General features: G+C 39.4%; 1 protein-coding gene across 3 annotated transcripts in view; it reads right to left on the bottom strand.

Annotated features, from left to right (window-relative positions):
• The window catches only part of thoc5 (THO complex 5), a 37,331-nt gene that overhangs the window by 2,622 nt on the left and 14,493 nt on the right, over window positions 1-20,216 (bottom strand). For all 3 annotated transcript variants that reach the window (XM_064297681.1, XM_064297679.1, XM_064297680.1), the window contains exons 7-16: window positions 19,377-19,491; window positions 15,845-15,977; window positions 14,255-14,332; window positions 13,405-13,448; window positions 6,605-6,704; window positions 5,192-5,300; window positions 4,832-4,933; window positions 4,442-4,538; window positions 4,001-4,112; window positions 22-125 (exon numbers count right to left, since the gene is read on the bottom strand). In XM_064297681.1, coding sequence (XP_064153751.1) covers window positions 22-125; window positions 4,001-4,112; window positions 4,442-4,538; window positions 4,832-4,933; window positions 5,192-5,300; window positions 6,605-6,704; window positions 13,405-13,448; window positions 14,255-14,332; window positions 15,845-15,977; window positions 19,377-19,491 — 994 coding nt within the window. The remainder of the gene's footprint in view (window positions 1-21; window positions 126-4,000; window positions 4,113-4,441; window positions 4,539-4,831; window positions 4,934-5,191; window positions 5,301-6,604; window positions 6,705-13,404; window positions 13,449-14,254; window positions 14,333-15,844; window positions 15,978-19,376; window positions 19,492-20,216) is intronic.

Here is a 20,216-nt window from a genome sequence, read left to right as displayed (position 1 = left end):
CATGCTCAGAGGAGTACATACCGCATACTCTTGGTAGTTTATAGTTGTCCACTGGGCCAGGCGTGAAACCACTTTTGCAGGGAAAAGGTGCTGGCATTCACAGGACACCGGCACAATGCTGTGCTCTAAAAATGCAGCATCTTTTAGTCTCATTAACAGACATTTGTTATGCAGAGTGGATTACATTGCATTGTAAGATTAGCACAATTTACCAAATACCAGACCTGGGTCAAATACAAATACGTATTTGTATTTCAAACTGTAGTTAAATACATAGTTGAAGTACTTTCAAATACATTTACTCATGAATTACTTCATATTTCATTTATTTAAATTCTTTTAATGGCAAACCAAATCCTTTCCCAAATAATATACTTTCCTGGAAAGCAAATACTTTTTCATAATAGTCATAATATTTCTGTGATCGACAACAGAAATGACTGAGCCAGCAACAATGTAGGCTTCATACTGAAGGGGGTATCCCAGAGTTCTTTGTACAAACTTTGTGAGCAGCCCTCGATGTGATGTCAGCAAGTTAAAATACTGAAGGCACTCCAGGGGAACTACTAGGAGTTAGGGGTTGAATTTGGATTATGGACAAGGGTAGTCTCTAACAGACAGTAGCCTAAATGCCCGTACGTGTCTTTGCATGGGAGGATGGCAAACTCAGACATGCCAGTTTATTTGTACCCATGCCATCTAAATTAGTGGCATTCCCTCTTTTTTCTGTTGTCCGAGCATTCAACAGCCATATGTACAGTTCCATCTTTTACATTTTGTAAGGTTAAACACTGATAAAATACTGGTCTCATCTGTCCAGAAGAACAGGAATGCATGCTCTTTTAAGTACTTATTAGCAAACTGTGACATGGACATCCTGTTTTTGTGGCAAACCAGTGGCTTGCAGTGTAATCCCTGTATTCCAGGTGTCTGGTTTTTCTTCCTTATGGTGAGAATTCTGCAGTCATAAACTGTAGAGGTCTTCCTTGGCCTACTAGGTCATTTGCAATTACTAAGCCCACCAGGGCTCTCTTTCTTCTTAATGATGGTCCAAGCAGTTGATTTTAGTAAGCCTTAAGTTTGGCCAACATCTACCAATATGACTAATAGCTTCCAACTCTGGTCCACAAATGTTGACAAATGGCAGTAAGTCATGTTGACACCAAAGGCAATCAAAAGCCTAAAATCAAGACTAGATACTGAAAGCTTTCTTATATACCCTTTAATAAAAGCTGAGGGTACCAAATCAATAAAAAAAATATGTCTTTGTCCCAAACATTATGGAGCTTATTGTATTTCTCTTAGGGCCCTCGGTAATGTAGAGCATGATCACCATGATGAATTCATCATTATTGTTTTGTATATTGTTGATGTATATGCATTTTCTGTATATACATACAAAATTCTGTTGCTGAAATGCTAACACTACATACAGACAGATTTGTTGTGTATTGGAGTTGTCTTTTCTTCCTTCTACCTGTTCCAACAGCAGGTAACATTCTGTTTCTATCTTGCGGACCACAGAGTGGTGTCCGGTTTAGTTCAGTAGCCACATTTGGCATTACATAAATAGTACATAATTTTTTAAAAGGTGATTTACAAAAGTAAATCGCACACAAGGGGTACTGCTAAGTACTGGTAGTCACACATTAATAATTCTGAAAAAGAACACATGTAAAGTTGAAGATATCAAGTCTCATCTTGCATTCATGCATGGGCCTGGGGATGTCTGACATTTCATGGAAACCAGACTGTGTTGGGTCTCCAGTTCCATGTACAGCAAAAGTAGCAAATTTTTTGCCATATGTTTTCCCTCAACTTCATGGGCCTCATTTATAAACAGCGCTTAAGCACAAAAAAGATGCAGAGCTTTATAAATGAGGCCCCATGTCTTTATTCTCACTTGGCATCAACACTGTTCATTGCCTAAATCTGTATGTATGCAAGTCACATGATTAGATGTAATGCTTCAATGTAATATAACTTCTTTGTATTAGATATGTCACCGTTATACATCTCCATGTGCTGAGATACAAATGTTATCGGCTGGTCTGCTACTGTTGAAAAATGTCAGACATGACAAAAATAATATGGCAAAAATTAATCTCACTGCTTAATAGCCTATTTTATTCATAACAAAAATCTAACCAGATCTTCAGATCTTAATAAAGTAATGGCAGATTATCGCAGCACTAAACATTTCATGCTTGGTGTGCAAGTACTCAGATAAGATGGGTTAAAATTATTTTCATAATGTGCGAAAACATGGACAGAAAATAAATAGCTTTGGTGTGCAAATGTCTGAAGATTGATGATTGCTATTTATGCCCTCTCAAATTGTCTTAATAGTATGAGCTTGCACAGTAACTGAATTCCATCACAATTTAACAGTGGCATCTATTTTTAAAACTTTTGAAAAATTTAGAAAGAGTTAATAGCATGAGGCAAAACTCAATTTGTGTGTGTATTTTCTACAGGTCAAAGGAATAAGGTCTGGCACTAAGCAGCCCATCACTGACTTCCCATGACAGATTCAAGCTGTAAGTCAAAGATAATGAAGCACTCTCCAACAAATGCAAAAAACAGAATTCCATCTATGGATAGACTATGGCCGCGTTTCCACCGCAGGAACTTTACCCCGGAACTAGGAACCTTTTGAGGAACTCAGTGCTTTTCGACCGCAGGAACTAGGGTCTAATTTAGTTCCGGGGGCTTTATTTTACCCCCAAAAAAGTTCCTGCTCGGGGGGTAGTACATTCCAAAAGTACCGGAACCTTTGGGGTGAGGCGCAAGCCCGGAAAGTTCTGATTGGTCGACTACTTGCAGTGTTGTTTGTTTTATTTCAACCGCCATGTTTAAAAATATGCAGCCGCAAACCGATTTATTTTCATAATAACTTCAAATCAAACTTGTATGTTATGCGGCGCAGTAGCCTAGTTTTGGTTATAGCCTGCCAACGTCTTGGAATTATAACGTGTGTTCTTCTGTTCTTTTCTTGCTTTAGTATTTGTTTTATAAAATGCTAAGCATTCGTGCTGGGACAGCATATTACGTACCAAAACATTCAAACGGATTAATTCGGTTGCTGAATATTTTCTTCCAGATTTTCTTTGTTAGCTCGTTGTAATTGACTCAAAACGTTTGATACAATTATGTGAGGTATGCGGTAGTTCTGCGTAATTCACATTGGTGATACAGTAAAAGCAAACTGGAAATCACCTTCCGCACTTTTTGTCAGGGAAAAATAACAGGTTAATTCTAGTAATCGTCCCTTTAGCATTTTCAGACTGCCGTAATTTTACTCTGCCATTCTTCAATTCCACAAAAAGACCAGGAAGACTATGGACTAATTTATGGTGCATGGTTCGCATCTGGAGGGCACACTTCGCTGCTCGGCTAGCAGTAACTTCGAAGGAAAGTAAACGGTGGCTGTACCACTGCTAATTTACATTTTCACGCAAGTCCGAGTTTTCGTTCTATTCTTGTCATTTTGCGATTAGCCTATATGGAATTCACGATGAGAAAGTAATCAAACAGCAAATTGTTTACAACGTGTGCATGTTTTCTGCTGTTGTTGCCAGTTATATTGGAAATGTGAATGCATTCTGTCGCCTCGGATGTCAAGACATGAAAGTGAATGTTCGCATAAAAACATAATGAATGTGTTTGAGAGGATATATAAAACAGTTACAATCTGACTATTGGCCTGTTGTATCCTATTTGTTGCATAACAACGGTCCAAGTTAAACTACCAACGACAGTTTTGCTTGACAACGGTAAAATATGCCCAAACGGCTGCAGAAGAATATTTCAATTCCAGGTGATTAAATCGATAAAAATCAATAAATACAAAAGTAACCATATATAGTCATTGTTGAAAAGTAGTTCCTGGGACTAAAAGTTCTGGGTACTTTTGTTGGAAACGCGGCTTATGAGTCCTAGGCCCACAGGCTGGAAAAGATGGAGGAAATGGGAAATGGGTGTTATGTTGAGACCTCACCCAGGGAGGAGAATTGCTTGTGCAGGGCTAGGCGTGACTGGAGACGACCTCTTAGGAGCTTCATGGTGGTCTCCATGTGACTGGCACTCAGAGAGCTGCCTCCTGGGACAGACTGCAGGCACACACATGGTTACATGGCATTGTGGGCCTTTGTCACTTCTGTTCTTCACAAAAATGAAATGACTTGCACTGCCAAAAGTAGGGTAATGGTAGAGTGAAATTTGTTATTTTTGTATTTACTTAATTTGTCCAAAAAAACAAACAAAGAAAAAAACAAACAAATGAACTCATTCTTTTGGATGGCACTGTACAACTACAACCTACACTAGATCATAAAAATGTATTTTTTCCCTCAAGGAACAGGTAAATGCAATTAGCATCACTTTCAAGACCGGCTTGCAACAAGAGAACATATTATAATCTGGTGTCATCCTTCTTTACCTCAGGTCTCTCACTGGGAAATTGTACTCCCCCCAGGTTCTGCACCCAAATGTAGGGGTGCCCAAGCTCAGACATGTAGTCCCCAAATGTGGTGATTCTACGAACGACACACAGGGCGAGAGGGGTGAATAACAAGTTCATTCCAGCAGACCCTTACATGAGAATACGTGTATGTACACAGGTTGTTCAGGAGGTCCAACATTCTTGAAAAGCACATGTTTATGGACCTGCATCATTAAAAAATTCAAAATGTTTTATGATGCAGTGTGAACATTGAAGATATAATCTGAAAGATACAACCTGTCTTTCTATCCTCAATCATCATATTTTAAACTGTTACACAGAATATCCGGTTGACTTATTTTATGGACCTCCGAAGTGCCTCCTTACCCCACTTTATCAAACTGGTAGCGGTTAGCTGGGTTGGGTGTCTCTACTCCCTGGTCATTGGCATACAAGCAATTGAGCAGCATCTCGGGGTTCAACAGCTCCCTGGAGAGGCAAACACCTTTGTGAGGACAATAAGCACACACTACAGCACGTCTTGAGCAGGCGGAAGCCAAAGCTCTGGGATTCAGCACACACCAAACAACTCACTCAGTGTAAAACAGAGAAAAAGCATCTCACAAAACCATACATCTCACATACCATAACTGTGCATTACCACACAGTATACAACACAAACACATACATGTTTAAGACATCCAGAAAACATCTCAGATCAATGCACCTGCGCACTCAGTCACTCACCCAGCACTAATGGCCCCAGTCAGGTCAGTGGCAGTTGACACCTTGACCTTTACAGTCATGATGTTGAGGTTCATCAGATAATAGAAGAACAGGTGCAGTACACTGCCATCTAATGGTGGAGAAAAAAATACATGCCATTAGTTACACTTAGCAACCACACATATACTGGGTCATTTAGTGAAGGGGTTTTCAGGCATTGACCTCAAAGCCCAACATAAGCAGAACTCCTCAATGTTATGTCATGCGTTATGATTTGAAATAACCTGGATTTATTTTACTTTTCATTTTTCCTGTCTCTGCCACTCTGCTAGCTACTATAACCAGTCTGTTTGCAAGGTAAGGAAGGCCAGACAGCGGCACTTGCTCACTAGCTAACCATCATATCAGTATCATTAGCTATCAGAAGTAGAGATCAGATCGCCAGCATGGAACGGTTTTTAAAGGCGTCAACCCCCTCAAGAAACCATGCCGGTATTGAAAATACCAACAGTGGTTTTTAGATTTGGGGTTCACTTACACCGAGTCAGATGAGCAGCAAGTTCTCAAAAGTGACAGTATATACCGAAATATACTTGCTGTAGTCCCCTTTGACCTTGGGACAAATAAAAGAGGCCAATATGGTATTCAAGTTTAACGAAATTATTTTTAGTGGGCGCAAAGTCTGTGCTGTAGCAATGGAGGAGAGAACAGCAGCAGACAGAAACTGCACAACCAGCCATGGATAAAGTTACATCTGCAATGCAGAGCTAAGCTCAGCCACCACTGCCTGACTGCCTGCAAGCCTGCCTCCCAGCAAGTCATTACTGCACAACCCTGCCACCTGCAAACTCTGCACCACTAGCAGGCAACAGCTCAGCCAATGCCTTTGTGCTCAGAGAGGATGACAGAGGAGGGCTTTAATTTGTGTCAAACAAGAATGGTAAAAGACTGGAGATACAACAACATTGTCTTTTTTCTGTATATTTGATATTGTATATTACTAGGCTTTGCGGAACAAAGCTACTGGAAAAGTTAATATATGCAATATCTAAATTAAAGGAGTAATACATGGTAATAGGCACTTTATACTGCTGCACAATAAAGCCCAAGCCATTAATGCTTTTCTCCTGGATAAATTGCTACCTAACTACACACATAAGCAGACAGAAAGATGGATATAGTGGTGACAACAATAAACCATTACATCTCTGAATGGTAAGTGATCTTGTTCAGCGCAGCATATCAGCAGATGTTGGAAGGAAACAGTGAGTGCAGGAATGTTGATGAGACACTGATAACCAAAATGTCACAAAGTTCTAATTCTGACAAAATTTCTGAAAATGACTGGGAGTTCACAGGTGTGTGGAGGCTGAATTAAAACAAATAAAACTATAAACTATAGTTAGCCCTCCCCACCTTTCCAAGCTCACTTACCTTTACACTTTAGGTCAACACAAAGGGACAAAGGGTGCCGCTTTAACATCTCCCGCCGCTTATCATCTAGTTGGACACCAAGAGTGGGCCGTCGACGCTTCTGTTAGAAGGGAAAATTATGAGCTGGAAAGGGCTATTCCAAGCAGTGGAAAAGCATTCAATTTTACACAAATCTTCCATATTCCTGTAAGGTTTATCATTTTAGCCATTTTCTAAGTCTCTGTGAGGCTCACACCTGGAGTTATAAAGCCTTAAATAGGGCACCCCCTAATTAGGCAAGGATTGACCAGACTGGGCATCTGCACAAAGGGGTTCAATCATTGCTCAACTCATACAAAAATTATCCAATGTCATATGAAATTGCCAGAAATGTGGACTGTGGGCAACTCGAAAAGGGATTCATGGCACACGGTGAAGGAAAACTTTATCACCCACCTGTTCATAGTGCACAAAATAAAAAAAGACATACAGACAAGATATCATGCCGTCCAAATAAATATAATATACAACTATTTAGGGCTGCCCCCTGAAAGTCGACGATTCAAATCATCTGTCAGAGACCTGAGATTATTTGATTCGAGCAAAAAAGGATTTTCTTTTTTTTATACAGTCAATGTGCATTACAATACCAGAATACATCACTATAGAATCTTACAAAAAACGGACAGTGGTTATATTACAATATTGAATTTTATATAAAATAAAGGGAATTATAAATTTAGTGTTTATATTCTTGCTACCTGCACGTGCTAGAAAAATTCCACATGACAATGAGAGGACAGTTATTATTTCAAAGCGGACAATGCCGTGAATTTATTTAAACCGTTTGCATTTATTTTCATCTAAAAGAAATTATCGTTATGAAAACAAACTAAATAAACGAGAAAAAGTTTTAAAAAATGATACCATGTCATTCTACAGTCAATATCTGGGACTAAACATTGAATAAATATACAATCTTACCATTGGATTTACGCGTAGAAATGTCCCTTTTGAGACTGAGTGATCATATATCATCTTGGACAATCCGTTTGTGAAATATACGCGCATCTGTGATACCTGGGTAGACTACCTTCAAAAATAGCTGTGCGTAATGCCACACCTGTTGCTTACGGCGTTGTCGCCCTTGTTAGTACAATTTGGCTTGATTGACAATTCATTTATTCAGTAGGTGAGAGTATAAGCTTTCTAACGATGTACAACATGTCTGATTTTGCTTTTGGAATAGCGTTTTATAGGTCAGCGTAACCGAAAATCATCTTATCTGCCAATGTCTAAAAAAAAATACGGTAGGCTACTCTGCGCGTAGCACGCAGGTCGCGAGTTGATATTTCGCTTTTTGTTTCGTTTTTTCTCAATGTCGTATTTATTATTTGAAACGTGTATTTATATGTCATCATTCTATCTGTCTCTGAGGCGCTCTGAAATGTGCATTCTCTGCTAAGCTGAGCAATGGATTGGAATACCTGTCTGACGCCTATTTTAGTTGCGGCGCGGAAGCACTGCAGCTCTACATACACACCGGACCATCTAAATGCTGTTTTATACTTTTGCGTAGTCTGCATAGTTTCCGTTGTGTGTGACACTCGCGAAGGGCCAAATAATTTGTGCGGTATATTTCACAGGTTGCGCAGGCCACGTAATTAGATTTTGTTACTGACCGTTATAGTTCAAAAGACAACACCTTCATTCATATTTCCAAACCTGCAATATACTGCACCAGTGACCACAAAAATGCTCAGCTAAATGTAACTTGTTGCAACGAAGACGTTCACCTGACAAAAGCGCTTTTAGTCGCATATTTAACGTTGCCTATCGGTTTTATGAATCAATTATAACCTGTTAGTCAGAGCCGTATGCCAGTGACCTCATGTCAGCAGTCAACCGATCATCTTCTTTACGTTGTATGCGGGCACTGGTTACTAACTACGCGCTTTTAATTTCTTGAGAGGTATGCGTCTTCAACGTGGCCGTGGTCTGCAACCATCTACACAGACCCATTTTTACGTGTACTATGCAGAAGTATAAAACAGCCTTCAGTGTTACGACATAGTAAAGGCCTTTACGCCTAGTGGCTAGGAGACATCCATGGCGATGCAGTAGATATGTTGGGTGAAGGTATATGATCATGAGGACAAAACCATTTAAAAATCGCTCCATAGGGGGCGCACTTGTGCCAATGCTTGGACCCCTCCCAACGCCGCTTGCGGCTTTAATATTTATTTTATTTTGTTGTTGTTCAAATGTGCCCAGCATTCCAAGGCTTGTTGTAAGATTCAGTAGCCAATCAGGACTTGAATACAAGTTTTTTGTAGAGTGCAAACACTTTGATATTATTTATTTTAATTTAATTTCATTTCTTTTGTTGTTGTTGAAAACACAGCATTCCAAGACTGTACACTGTTGTCAGATTCTTTGTAAGACTCTGCTATGCTGTAAATAGTTGTTGATTTTTTTTAAATGTGTGTTGAATAAATGACTTATTTATAACAACATTCACATTACGTAGTCATATTTTCATATCTCCAGTCAGCTTTTAGCACTGACTTAATATAGGGCCCTATGGAATCTGTGTTATAGCTTTTTTAAATTCTCAATTCCGTCCATGATTGTGTTATCACAGAAACTATAGGGCCCTACCTTAATGCTGCCATCAGTGTGTCGCTGGCCCGCGCCGGGCCCCCGTCATAAAAAAACTTGCCACCGGGCCTAACAACTTTTCTGGGGGAAACCCTGAAATGCATTATTTTCAACTAAAATAATTCAAATCTTTATTTGCTTCATTTGTTAATTTATTCTTTTACATGTTTGTTTAGATCAGTGGTCTCCAACCCTGGTCATGGAGAGCTATAGGGTCTGCTGGTTTTCATGGTGACTGCACTTCATGAATCAATTAGAGCAGTTGATTACACAGTTAACTCAACTCACCTGGTGTCTTGGGTCTCAACTGGGTGCTGATTTTAAGGGGAAAACAAAAACCAGCAGACCCTGTAGCACTCCAGGACCAGGGTTGGAGACCACTGGTTTAGATGTATAGGCCTATATTAGGCTTCTTATATTTAAAGAGAAATACAGAAGTAGCCTAGGCCCCTATCCTGTTGAAGAAGATTATTTTCAGTTATTTCAAAGCGGACAATGCCGTAAATTTATTTAAACTGTTTCGTTTGTTCGTTCATTTTTAATGTTTAAAGCAAAATAAAGAAGTTGTAAGAGCTACCTGTGTACTGTCTCATTATTACAACACATGATTCAGACAAATCCGCACGCAGGCTAATGCATTGACGGCAATTCAAATCAGCCATCTGGCGTCATATCTCATATGCAGTTGTCTTAACGGATTTTATTTTAAATGCTCAAAAAAATGTTCATGAAATGAACTGTTGTACTTGACTATGTTACCGTGGTCTAAATCAGCACTGAAACGCATGCCAATGTACTATTTCGCCAGAAAGTCTTATTGACCTTTATATATAAAACTAAACGTTGAATCGTTATATTGAACTGCCGAATCCGATTCGACTAAGAAAATTCTGAGTTGGGCACAGCCCTACAAATATTGCAGCAAACAACAATGCACAGGGTACAAGCACTCTCAGCCAATATTATGCCACTAACAAGTAACAAAAGGGACTGTACCATGTTTCATAGGACTCACCGATGTGGTTAGGCCAAAACTTGGAACAGAGGAATCTGGCAAATAGGATTTTCCAAAATGGTGGCAATCCAAGATGGAAGCGACAAATAAGATGCCAATATATGTTCCAGATGAGGAAGTTGAACACTAAAGCAAGTTTTATATGTCTAAAAGACAAGTGATTTTTCATAAATTTAAGAATAAATAAAAAAATACAGTGCCCAAAAGCACTAGTATGCAACTAAATTGGGCCAATACTTTAGGTATGGGCTCCTGCTGCGAGTGCCAATGTTGCTGCCAAATTTAATCCGTTTTCATCAAACTGTTATGGAGTTATGAGCATTGATGTGATAAGGCACACCCCCATCAATTTTTATTGGCTGACTGCAGCCATGTTTTTTGGAGTATCTATTTTCTTTACAGAAACTTTCAGAGGACTGGCAACTGAACAAATTAATGTCATTTACATGTTGATATGTCTTTTATAACTTACATAACTTTTAAAGAGAACTGTCCCGTCAGAATTAGTGCAAGTTTCATGCACAAATCTCTTAGAGAGGAGATGTCATTTAAGTGTATTTCAGATAATTCAAATTAGCTCAAGCTCTGTAGCAGACAACAAATTTCAGCTGTAGCACAAGCTCTGTGGCAGACTACACTTGAAGCGATCCCAATGACAAATTTGTTCAAGACATCTAGCTAGATACAATTCAAAACAGATGCACCACAATGGCCGATATTTCAGGATTTTGTGCCAACCTTGGCTCTTAATCATTTAATTAGCACAATCATATCTTTATCTGACATTTAACACCAGCTATGGCACTTACTGTACTGAAGTACAGGAGTGAACCAGTATTGTTAAAAGAGCAGTCAGAAAATTTAAACTAAGGGAATTGGTTACAACAAAAACTAGCACAAATACCAGCCCTCCAGGACCAGAGTTGTGCACCTCTGATCTAAAAGATTTCAGTCAATTCAAAGATTTATGTACTTTTGTCCAACAAAGCTAAATTACACTAACATTTTTGTTGTGTAAATGGTTCTGTCTACCTCAACTGACAACAGGTTAGGTGTATCAGCCTTAGCAAGTTGTAGGCTTTTATAAGAGCATTCCACTTTATCATCGTCTGTGTTGACTTTATTTTATTAAAATGTATACATCCCTCAAAATCATATTGCAGACCCTGTTGTCGACTTATGGAAGATTAGCTGGTTTTGACTCCAAAAGCTATAGTCTACAATTGATTGTGGAAATTTGCTCACAGGAATCATGGTAGAATCAATCAGTGGTGAAAACTTAGCCAACTTAGCAACTGACAGGGTAAGACCTGAAGATTCAGCATACAGTGAATTAACATTGGTAGCTTCTGAGAATCCTTAGCTTCCAAGCAAATTTCTAGCAAACAGATTGTAAGCACTGAAAGTATTCAGCTAGCTAGCAACTCTGCAATAAAACAGATACATCTGCCATAAAACAATATAACATGAAACTATATATGCTATAAAAATCTATAACATTATCAGACTAAAGGCATTTATGTCTTGTGTTCAGCAGTTATGACAAGTTTGCAAATGTGACGGTGGAAATTAGCTGAATGGATCGTAGTCTTCACTTACATACAGGCATATCTGCCTAGTTAACATGGTCAAATACCTAGCAAACTGTTACACAAACCACAAACTTTGAGTAGAAAATTACTTGGCTAGCCATCCAAGCTAGCTAGCAACAGAAGTTAATTTCAAAATGATGTTTGTTTGCAAGCTGATAAAGTTGGAAATTAATGGATCCTGCTAGGCAGATGGTATGATTGAAACTGCACAGAACTACGCTGCAAAATGTTTCACTCATCTGCTGGCTTAAGGTTCAAAACCCATCTAGTGGTTTCTGGAGTTTACTCTAAATTTGAACCACTACTGGTAACAGATGGCATTAAACTCCAAATAACTTTTCTAGCCAAATAACTGAGACGTATCTCAATTAAACAAAACCACGCCACTTATTACCCACTACAGGCGGACTTGGTATTGCCCTTTTGTAGACCATGAGAGCAACACGACCATGAACATTTTAACCAATCAATTTTTTTTGGACTGACTATCAGAAGTGAACCTTAAGTAAATATTCGTTATAAAATTTACACACTGCATCAGACCTACAGCTCTAATGTTTAGAAACAAGACCAGATAAAAACCTAGTATATGGCTGGACCTAACACACTTCATCCGGCCGACCAATGGTGTAACTTCATCACTCAGTGACTCAGTCGCAGACAATCGCGTTTGTAGGGCTGGCCCCGCTGTTGCGGTCCAGCCAAAACCAAGTCAAAACCTAGTATATGGCTGGACCAGCCGACCAATACTGTAACTTCATAACTCGACCGAGCAATGGTGTAACTTCATCACTCAGTGACTCACAGACATTCACGTTCGTAGGGCTGGCCCCGCTGTTGTGGTCCAGCCAATAATAAACAGTACTTTACTCACTCAGAAATTTCATTACATTCTTGTACATACATTTTTTAAAAGTATAAATTTGTGTGGCTTCAGGAACACTGAAGTGATTGCACAGGGTCTTGAAACATTATGTATCAATGGTGCAAAAACTATTTGATTACCGGCTACTTAAACAGCTAGCAACTATTGGCAAAATGATATTTTAGTAACATATAGGTATAACAGGTTTTTTTTTTTCAACAAATGTTTTAAAAACATTTGTTATTCTTTGACTAATTCTCTTCTACAACTATTCTGCTTTCAACACCAAGATTACAGTACTTACTACACTTCCTGGAAAAGGTAATATACTATTAAATGTACCACTGAAAGATACAAAAAGGTTTCTGTTGGAGCTCAAAATCCATTTTCAATATTCCCAGAATTTAGAGGCAATGGATCGGATTACATACTCCCAGATTGCTGACACATATAGGACAGAGGACGTGATCGATGGAGACGGTCTAACATTGTCTGGAGGGACAGAGCTTGCAGAAAATAGGAAAATGAGCTCACGTTCTGGGATTATAACTAATGACCACAGGGAATTGAGTTCACAAATACAAATTCAACGTGGAGCTTTGCAGACACCTAGTGGAAGCCAAGCATATAAGCAAACTTGTACAGACCATCCCAGTCTGTTCTTTGTACTTATACATGTGCTACTCACTGTGTTCTGCTGCTCCTCTTCTGCATCAGAGTCACTTTCATCATCTGTTTAAAAAAAAAAAAATGCTGTACACATGCTGTATTTCATGTTTGGCACAGCATGTGTACCTCAGCTGTACCAAAGATTTTTAACTGAATCAATCCTTCTGAAAACACTCCTCAATCTCTGGTAGGCATTTATGATCACAAACAAACATTTATGTCTTAAATACACAAATAACTCAATATAAAGTGATAAAGTCTCACACTTTGTATCTACAAAATATTACAACTACGATCGATGGGGAGCAGTCCAACTCTTACATAAAGCATTTGAAACAGCTCTGGCTGGTGTCTGTCCATCCAATGACTAAAAAGTCCTGCAGCTATCCAAAATAAAAACCGAGGTTCCAAAACACACCTTCCAGGCAATGGGGGCACTCACCATTAGTGGACTAACAACTTTGCACAGACTGTTACAGTGATGATGTAGTTCTCTCGGCACAAAACAGCTTTGAAATTCACAATTGAGATATTAATGGGCCTAATTTATACCATGGAACAAAACATGAAACTCTCCTAGGCTTACATAGGGGAAAATAAGCACTGGAAATCTGCTGAGAGAACCCACGGCTCAAAATTTCTCACTCACTTCTGGGATTTAGGATAATAAACTGGAACACTATTGACATACCAGAAATTCAGTAATGATAAACTACTGAAGGGGAGGGGCTAGGGTTGATTAGGATTTACCAGCCTGGAATTTGAGAACCACATGTAAAGAGAAGCATGCTACAATTTAATGTAATAAGGGGAATGGGGGATACAATGCAGGGTGGGGTAGGGCCAAACCACTGAAATTAATCACTCACCTTGGGAGTCCTCCGGGGGCTTGGACAGGGCTTTGGCTTCATCCACATCCCCACTGACGGACACAGCCAAGTTCTTATCTGAAACATGCAACCATATTGCCTCACTGACAAAAATGAATAATAGGGTTTTCATTGTAAAATCAGACTCCTGACAAACTTTTTAATTAATTGTGTAATGTAGCACGTTATACCTTAGTGTCATTTGACTTGACGTAAATAATTACTCATCAGCAGATTGTTGAAAAGTTTAGAAATAAATGTGATTGCAAATTTTTTTCCCTTTTTTTCCATCTTTCAAAAATTATTGCCATAGTAACAGGTGAAACCGTGTGTATATGCATTGGGGACTGGTAACTTACTCTACAGTAGTTATTTTAGCTGTATGGAAAAATACTGTCAAAACACTCTGGGTTTACTAGAATTTCTTGTGAAGCCACACCTACTGAAACTTAATTTCCTTACTAAATAATTTTTTGGTAGAACACCTTTCATTATATAACTTTTAAGAGATTCCCAAAAAATGAAATTACTGAAAATTGAATGTGGATTTGTCAACTGGTCTCAGAGCTGTCATTTTAATGTTTTTCAAAAAATTCTGAATAGTGAAAAATCCAATATGGTGGCTTTTATGGTTTTAAATGGTAAACTTTTCTATGGGAGAAACTGTTTTGTGTCTAGGGAAAACAGCAAGAGTTTTTAAAGCGTAGATGTAAAATTGAGTGTAGTTGCAGCACCAATGTGTTGCAAAACTACCTAGTTTAATGGTTGGCATTAAAAGAGTGATCAATGTACCAAATTTGGAGTGTCTTGGTCAAATGTGGCATGAGGGTTAAAAATGCTTTAACAAGTGCTCTCTGGTTACATGTGGCCAATTTGTATCCTCTTTTTACAAATGTATGCTTGGTTTGTTCCCTGCATACAAACAAAAAGGCTAACTGAGAATGACTAACACCGCAATGAAGGGGGTGCTCATTTGAATTTTTTGTACAAATGATAAAAGTTGTCTACACTGGGCATGTTTCATGACATGGCAAAGTGTTTTCAAATCAATGTAATTGGGGACACAAACCAAATGTCTAGGCAATATGACCTACACATCATGACAGGAACTGCCTCACTTATTAAAAGTCATTAGGCCCATCAAGTTTGAAAATGAGAGCCATGTGATGGAATTGACCTTATTTGTATATTTAGCCATAAATGTCCCACAGTAATTCAGTCAAAAAAATGTTTTTTACTTGCACAATCCCTAGCAGTAATATGAATGCTATTGCTTAAGTGAAGCCAATTCACATATCAGCAAGTGGCTTTCTCCATTTGGCAGCACATTAACTTACTACAGAAAATCAACAAGTGAACAAAAAAAGGTGGGTGAATTACCTCTAAGTCACAACTGCAACACAAAAACATACACTAACACGAAACACATTTTAAATTCTGCTTGCAATAACTGCGACCACACTTATTGCTACAGTGCCTAAAGACAATGAAGTTTTTTTTTTATATTGAGAGCGTATCATTAACAATAATTGATACCAGGGGTAAATGATAGCTAGTAAGGGGTCTACAAATTATTTCAGTGCAACATACCACAAGCTTGGCTGTAAGCATTGGCCTGGACCAGCAACACATACAGTGGTGGTGGCAGATGGCGGGCAACCTCGTTCTGTTTCTGTGTCTGCTCAAAGGGCATGGACAAATACTCTTGCACAGGGAGTGAGGCCTGTTGAAGGAAGAAACAGGGTTGGATGCACAGGGTTGGATGTACACCACAACAAAGTGACTGGCTGTATCCAAAATGCAATCAACAAATTATATTGTAAATGTAACAGGAATTTACTCTCAAGAAATTAAACTGAAAAATAGATTTCTCCATTTATAAATAATTTAAAAAATAAGCAGGGGTTTCCCTGGCTCAAAATCAGGTACCGAACATTATGCAGGGGTTATACCCCACCTACAATTTCTAGGGTGAACATCTTGTCTGAAGCTCATCTGATTCCACCCCACTTTCAATGAGATAGAATGCTTTGCTTTTGCAGGAGAGAGAGAGATTTGTACTGCCATATATTCAAATGACCCCACCTTTGGCTGTCCATGTAAGAACTATACCCAAGCAACAATTTGTATGATGACACAGCGTGTGAAACCTGATTTAGATACTAAACATTTAAGAATCCGATTCACTCCACAACTCAGGAACCAAACTTGACACCATGCCCCACTGGGGAACATCTTACAGCTACGCAGACAGAAGTGGTGGACTCTTTGTCACACCAGTCCACACAGAAAACACTGCACCACCCACTGCAGACTCCCCTTCTCCCCTACTGATATCCAGGGAAACTCTAGCAGTTGTGCAGGCAGAAGTGGTGGGCTGCACGGAGTTTGTCCTTTCCCCCCTTTTTGAATCCGGGGAATCTCAGGCAGCTATGCAGGCAGAAGCGGAGTGTTCTATGCACCTGCCGGCAATAACACCCACAGAGAATGCTGCACCACCGCACATGGACACTATCACTGAAAACACCAGTAATCTTACCACGTCTGGAGTGTCACATGACAGGGCTCAGACAGAGGGCTGGCTCTAAAGAAAGTCGTACACCTTTACATTACATTACATTTATTTGGCAGACGCTTTTATCCAAAGCATTGTACAATAGGTCCATACCGAAGGTCATTGGAACAACTACAAAACACAGGTCTGATAAGGTACAATACTCATATTGTTAATCATAGCCATGAACATATTAAGTCCAGTTCAGTAAACCTTATTCTCTGACCTAGCCTATGCCAAGTCAAACTAGGAGGCATGACGAGTTACAACATCAAGATAATGATACAAAATAAAAGTTCTGGATTGAGGTAGGCCTACATGTAACAAGAAAGTGGCACAGGGGGTACATGTGTAACATGAAAGTGATACAGGAACAAAGTAGAGGGATGTGATGAAGTGATGATAATGATTCCAGATTGGGAGTGCCCTGCAGAGTGCTGATAGTTACCAGATACTGAAGAGATGAGTGTTCAGACCACGGCAGAAAATGACCAATGACTGAGTGCTCCTCTGTCAGGGCTTCAATGGGACCCTGTGAAAAACGGACTAGGAAGCCAATTCCCCAACGTTTTATGGCCACCCGGGGCCTCACTGACACCGCCACTTAAATTATTGGCATAGATCCCAGGCCAGAAATAAGACAGGCATGGTTAATGGGGATCCATGTGCGGAAGAAGCAAGATGGGTTCAGGGTTGCTGAACTGTGTTCCCCTCCGCGGCAAAAAGCACTGCCAGCAGTCAAGCCGCTATTCCTCAAGGTAAAACTGGCAGCCATATCCTGACCACCACTTCTAAACACAGAACAGTGACCAAATTAAGTCCCTTTCCCAAAGTGTAGGTGCCCTCAACGGCTGTTTGTGCATGTCTGCCCTGTGCCTGTGTACAGGCAGTCATATGGACTGTAAACACAGTCAAGAAAGTTTCCCTAAATGGGACAAATTGAACTTAGCACATGCAGCGCTTTAATTAATTGTTCCCACTTTGCATGTTGCTGTGAGTGAAGTACCACAGTCCTCCCCTGCCACCCACGAATGACACCCACAGACGTAAGTGAAGTTAGATCCGCAACCTGCCACTGGTTGAATGACTGTGTTGCAGTGCCACCTGACTGGACAGTGGAAACATGAGCCAAAGAGAAATCTGACAGGGAATATGGCGCTTCCCCACTTGTCCGACACACCATAATGAACAACAACCCCAAACAGCAGCCTGAAAGGTCAGAAACACGCTTCAGGACTCAGGTGTGGGTGTGACAGTGACTACTGTCCGCAGAAGCCTTCACAAACAGAAATACAGAGCCTACACTGCAAGAAGCAAACCACTAGTTTGCCACAAAACAGGACCACCAAAAAGAGCCAGCAGAGTTCTGAAAAAAGGTGGATAAATGATATAATATTCACTTGTACCAGAGTGATGGCAAAAGCAAAGTGGTGGCCAATTCTTTCTTGTAGTGTGCTGCCCAAGATTGCACACAATATTACTGGTGTCATCTACCAATGGTATTATAAAACAATGTAACCTCCTCAGTCTTGATTTATACTTTTTTTAGTTAACAATTCCTAGATCCAGATCAACTTTGCTCAAAGGTGTATTTCCCCACATATAAGACTTTAGATTCTGCCAGGTGGAATGTCACTTGTCAGGTTTACTCTCATTTTGAACTCTGTTTAATTATTCTAGGATTGCTTTAAAAGTTTCCGAAGTGTTTACTAAAGCCAAGTTTGTGTCATCATTTTAGCAATAAACACTGTACATCTGTCAAAATTTATTCTTGAGGTATCACAAGGACACCATTCTTTCTTGACCATGAAAAAAATCACACTGGTTCAGTTGGATGGAGAAAGCTCACGTTCACTTAAGCTGTGTCTCAATTCCCATTGGCTCTGTTCATCCAGACAGGCTAGCACCTGAGTATATGAGGGCATTCTTTACTGAGTGTTGGGAAATGATGGCTTGGTTGCATCCTGGAGGTTAATAGTGACATGAGTAATCTAGAAGGATTACTGTGAGCATTCTCATATCAAAGAAAGCGTGACCCTAGGAATATCTGAAGACCACACTGACAACCCCATATGCTGAAAGAGGATATGATGAAAGCTGCAGCTGCCCTGCACAATGGGAAAACTGGATTCCCTGCCTGGCACCCCATTTTAAGTTTCTTCTTCATGAATAAATATCTGCTACATTTAAAACACATTTTAGTTTAATGTGTTTATACAATAGATCATAGATCGACATATAAAAAATGATAAATCACCATACAAAAATTACATACCAAATCACTATTACCGTCATACTTTCATGCATTCGGATTAGAATCATATTGTCATAATGGAAAAATGCCCCACTAAGTGCGCACTAATTTAACGAAGTTTCTCAAAAAGGATTTGTGACACGCATCTCAAATATGCATCAAACATTCTTTTCACTGTGGAAAATTAAGACATCAAGGGATTTATTTGTTCAAAATCACACTCAATTCCTTCATGCAACAGAAACAAATAAAACCACAAAATTACATGATTAAAGCAACCTTTTGACAGGTTCCCTGCCAAATTCTGGACTGACCTGCATGATGGCATTGAGACCAGGCTGCAAGCTGCTCAGATACTCCTTCTTCACCTCAATGCCTTTAAGTATTTTCTCCTTGCTGGCAAGTGACTCCTTATATTTCTCAGCCAGCCTGCAGTGGGGTACAGAGGAGACCAGAGTTGAAGGCTTAGACACAACCCTGAATAAGAGGAAAGTCTATTATTACCTGTCGGGGCAGCACTGATGTCGGTGGGCTGAGTTCTGCTTTGGGAGGTTATGTAAAATGTTTTTTTGTCCTATTCAACATGGCTTGTTATTTTCCATTTGAGTCAGGTACCAACATTGAAGTTTCATTTCAGCCTTTCTGAAGGTAGTAAACAAAACTAACGAGTGAGCCAGAAAAAAAATCTTTTGATTGAACGTATCCAAAAGATGTCGCTGACCAGAATGAATCAAAGTTCAAGCACAACTTCCAAGCTTGTAGCCATGTTACTTAGTGTGGGAGTGTAATCAATTTCATCTACGATTGGCTAGTTTAAGCTGCTATGCACAATTGAGAAACAAGGTCATTCAGAAGCAAGAGGTATGGGAACAAGCTAGATTTCAGCGTAGACGTGATTATATATTCAAACAAATTTTTAACAATTCTATTTTTTTTCATAGTCAAAGAATGTTTGAATGTCAAATATTGAATTGACAACCCTTCTACATATGCACATGTACCAGTTTTTCACACTTCATGCAATTTATTTTTGTCAAAGGTTTAAAAACATGGTCAAAGCACCACCATGACACCTTGTTTGCAACTAATAATGCCACTGTATGGACATCTACCCTCTGTAACAGTTCCATGTGTCATGGGTTTTCTACATACTG

The sequence above is a fragment of the Anguilla rostrata genome, chromosome 10 (genome assembly GCF_018555375.3).
Source record: "Anguilla rostrata isolate EN2019 chromosome 10, ASM1855537v3, whole genome shotgun sequence".
NCBI classification, from domain to species: domain Eukaryota; kingdom Metazoa; phylum Chordata; class Actinopteri; order Anguilliformes; family Anguillidae; genus Anguilla; species Anguilla rostrata.
The sequence above is the reverse complement of the archived record's forward strand: the minus strand, read 5'-3'. Positions and strand labels throughout refer to the sequence as shown.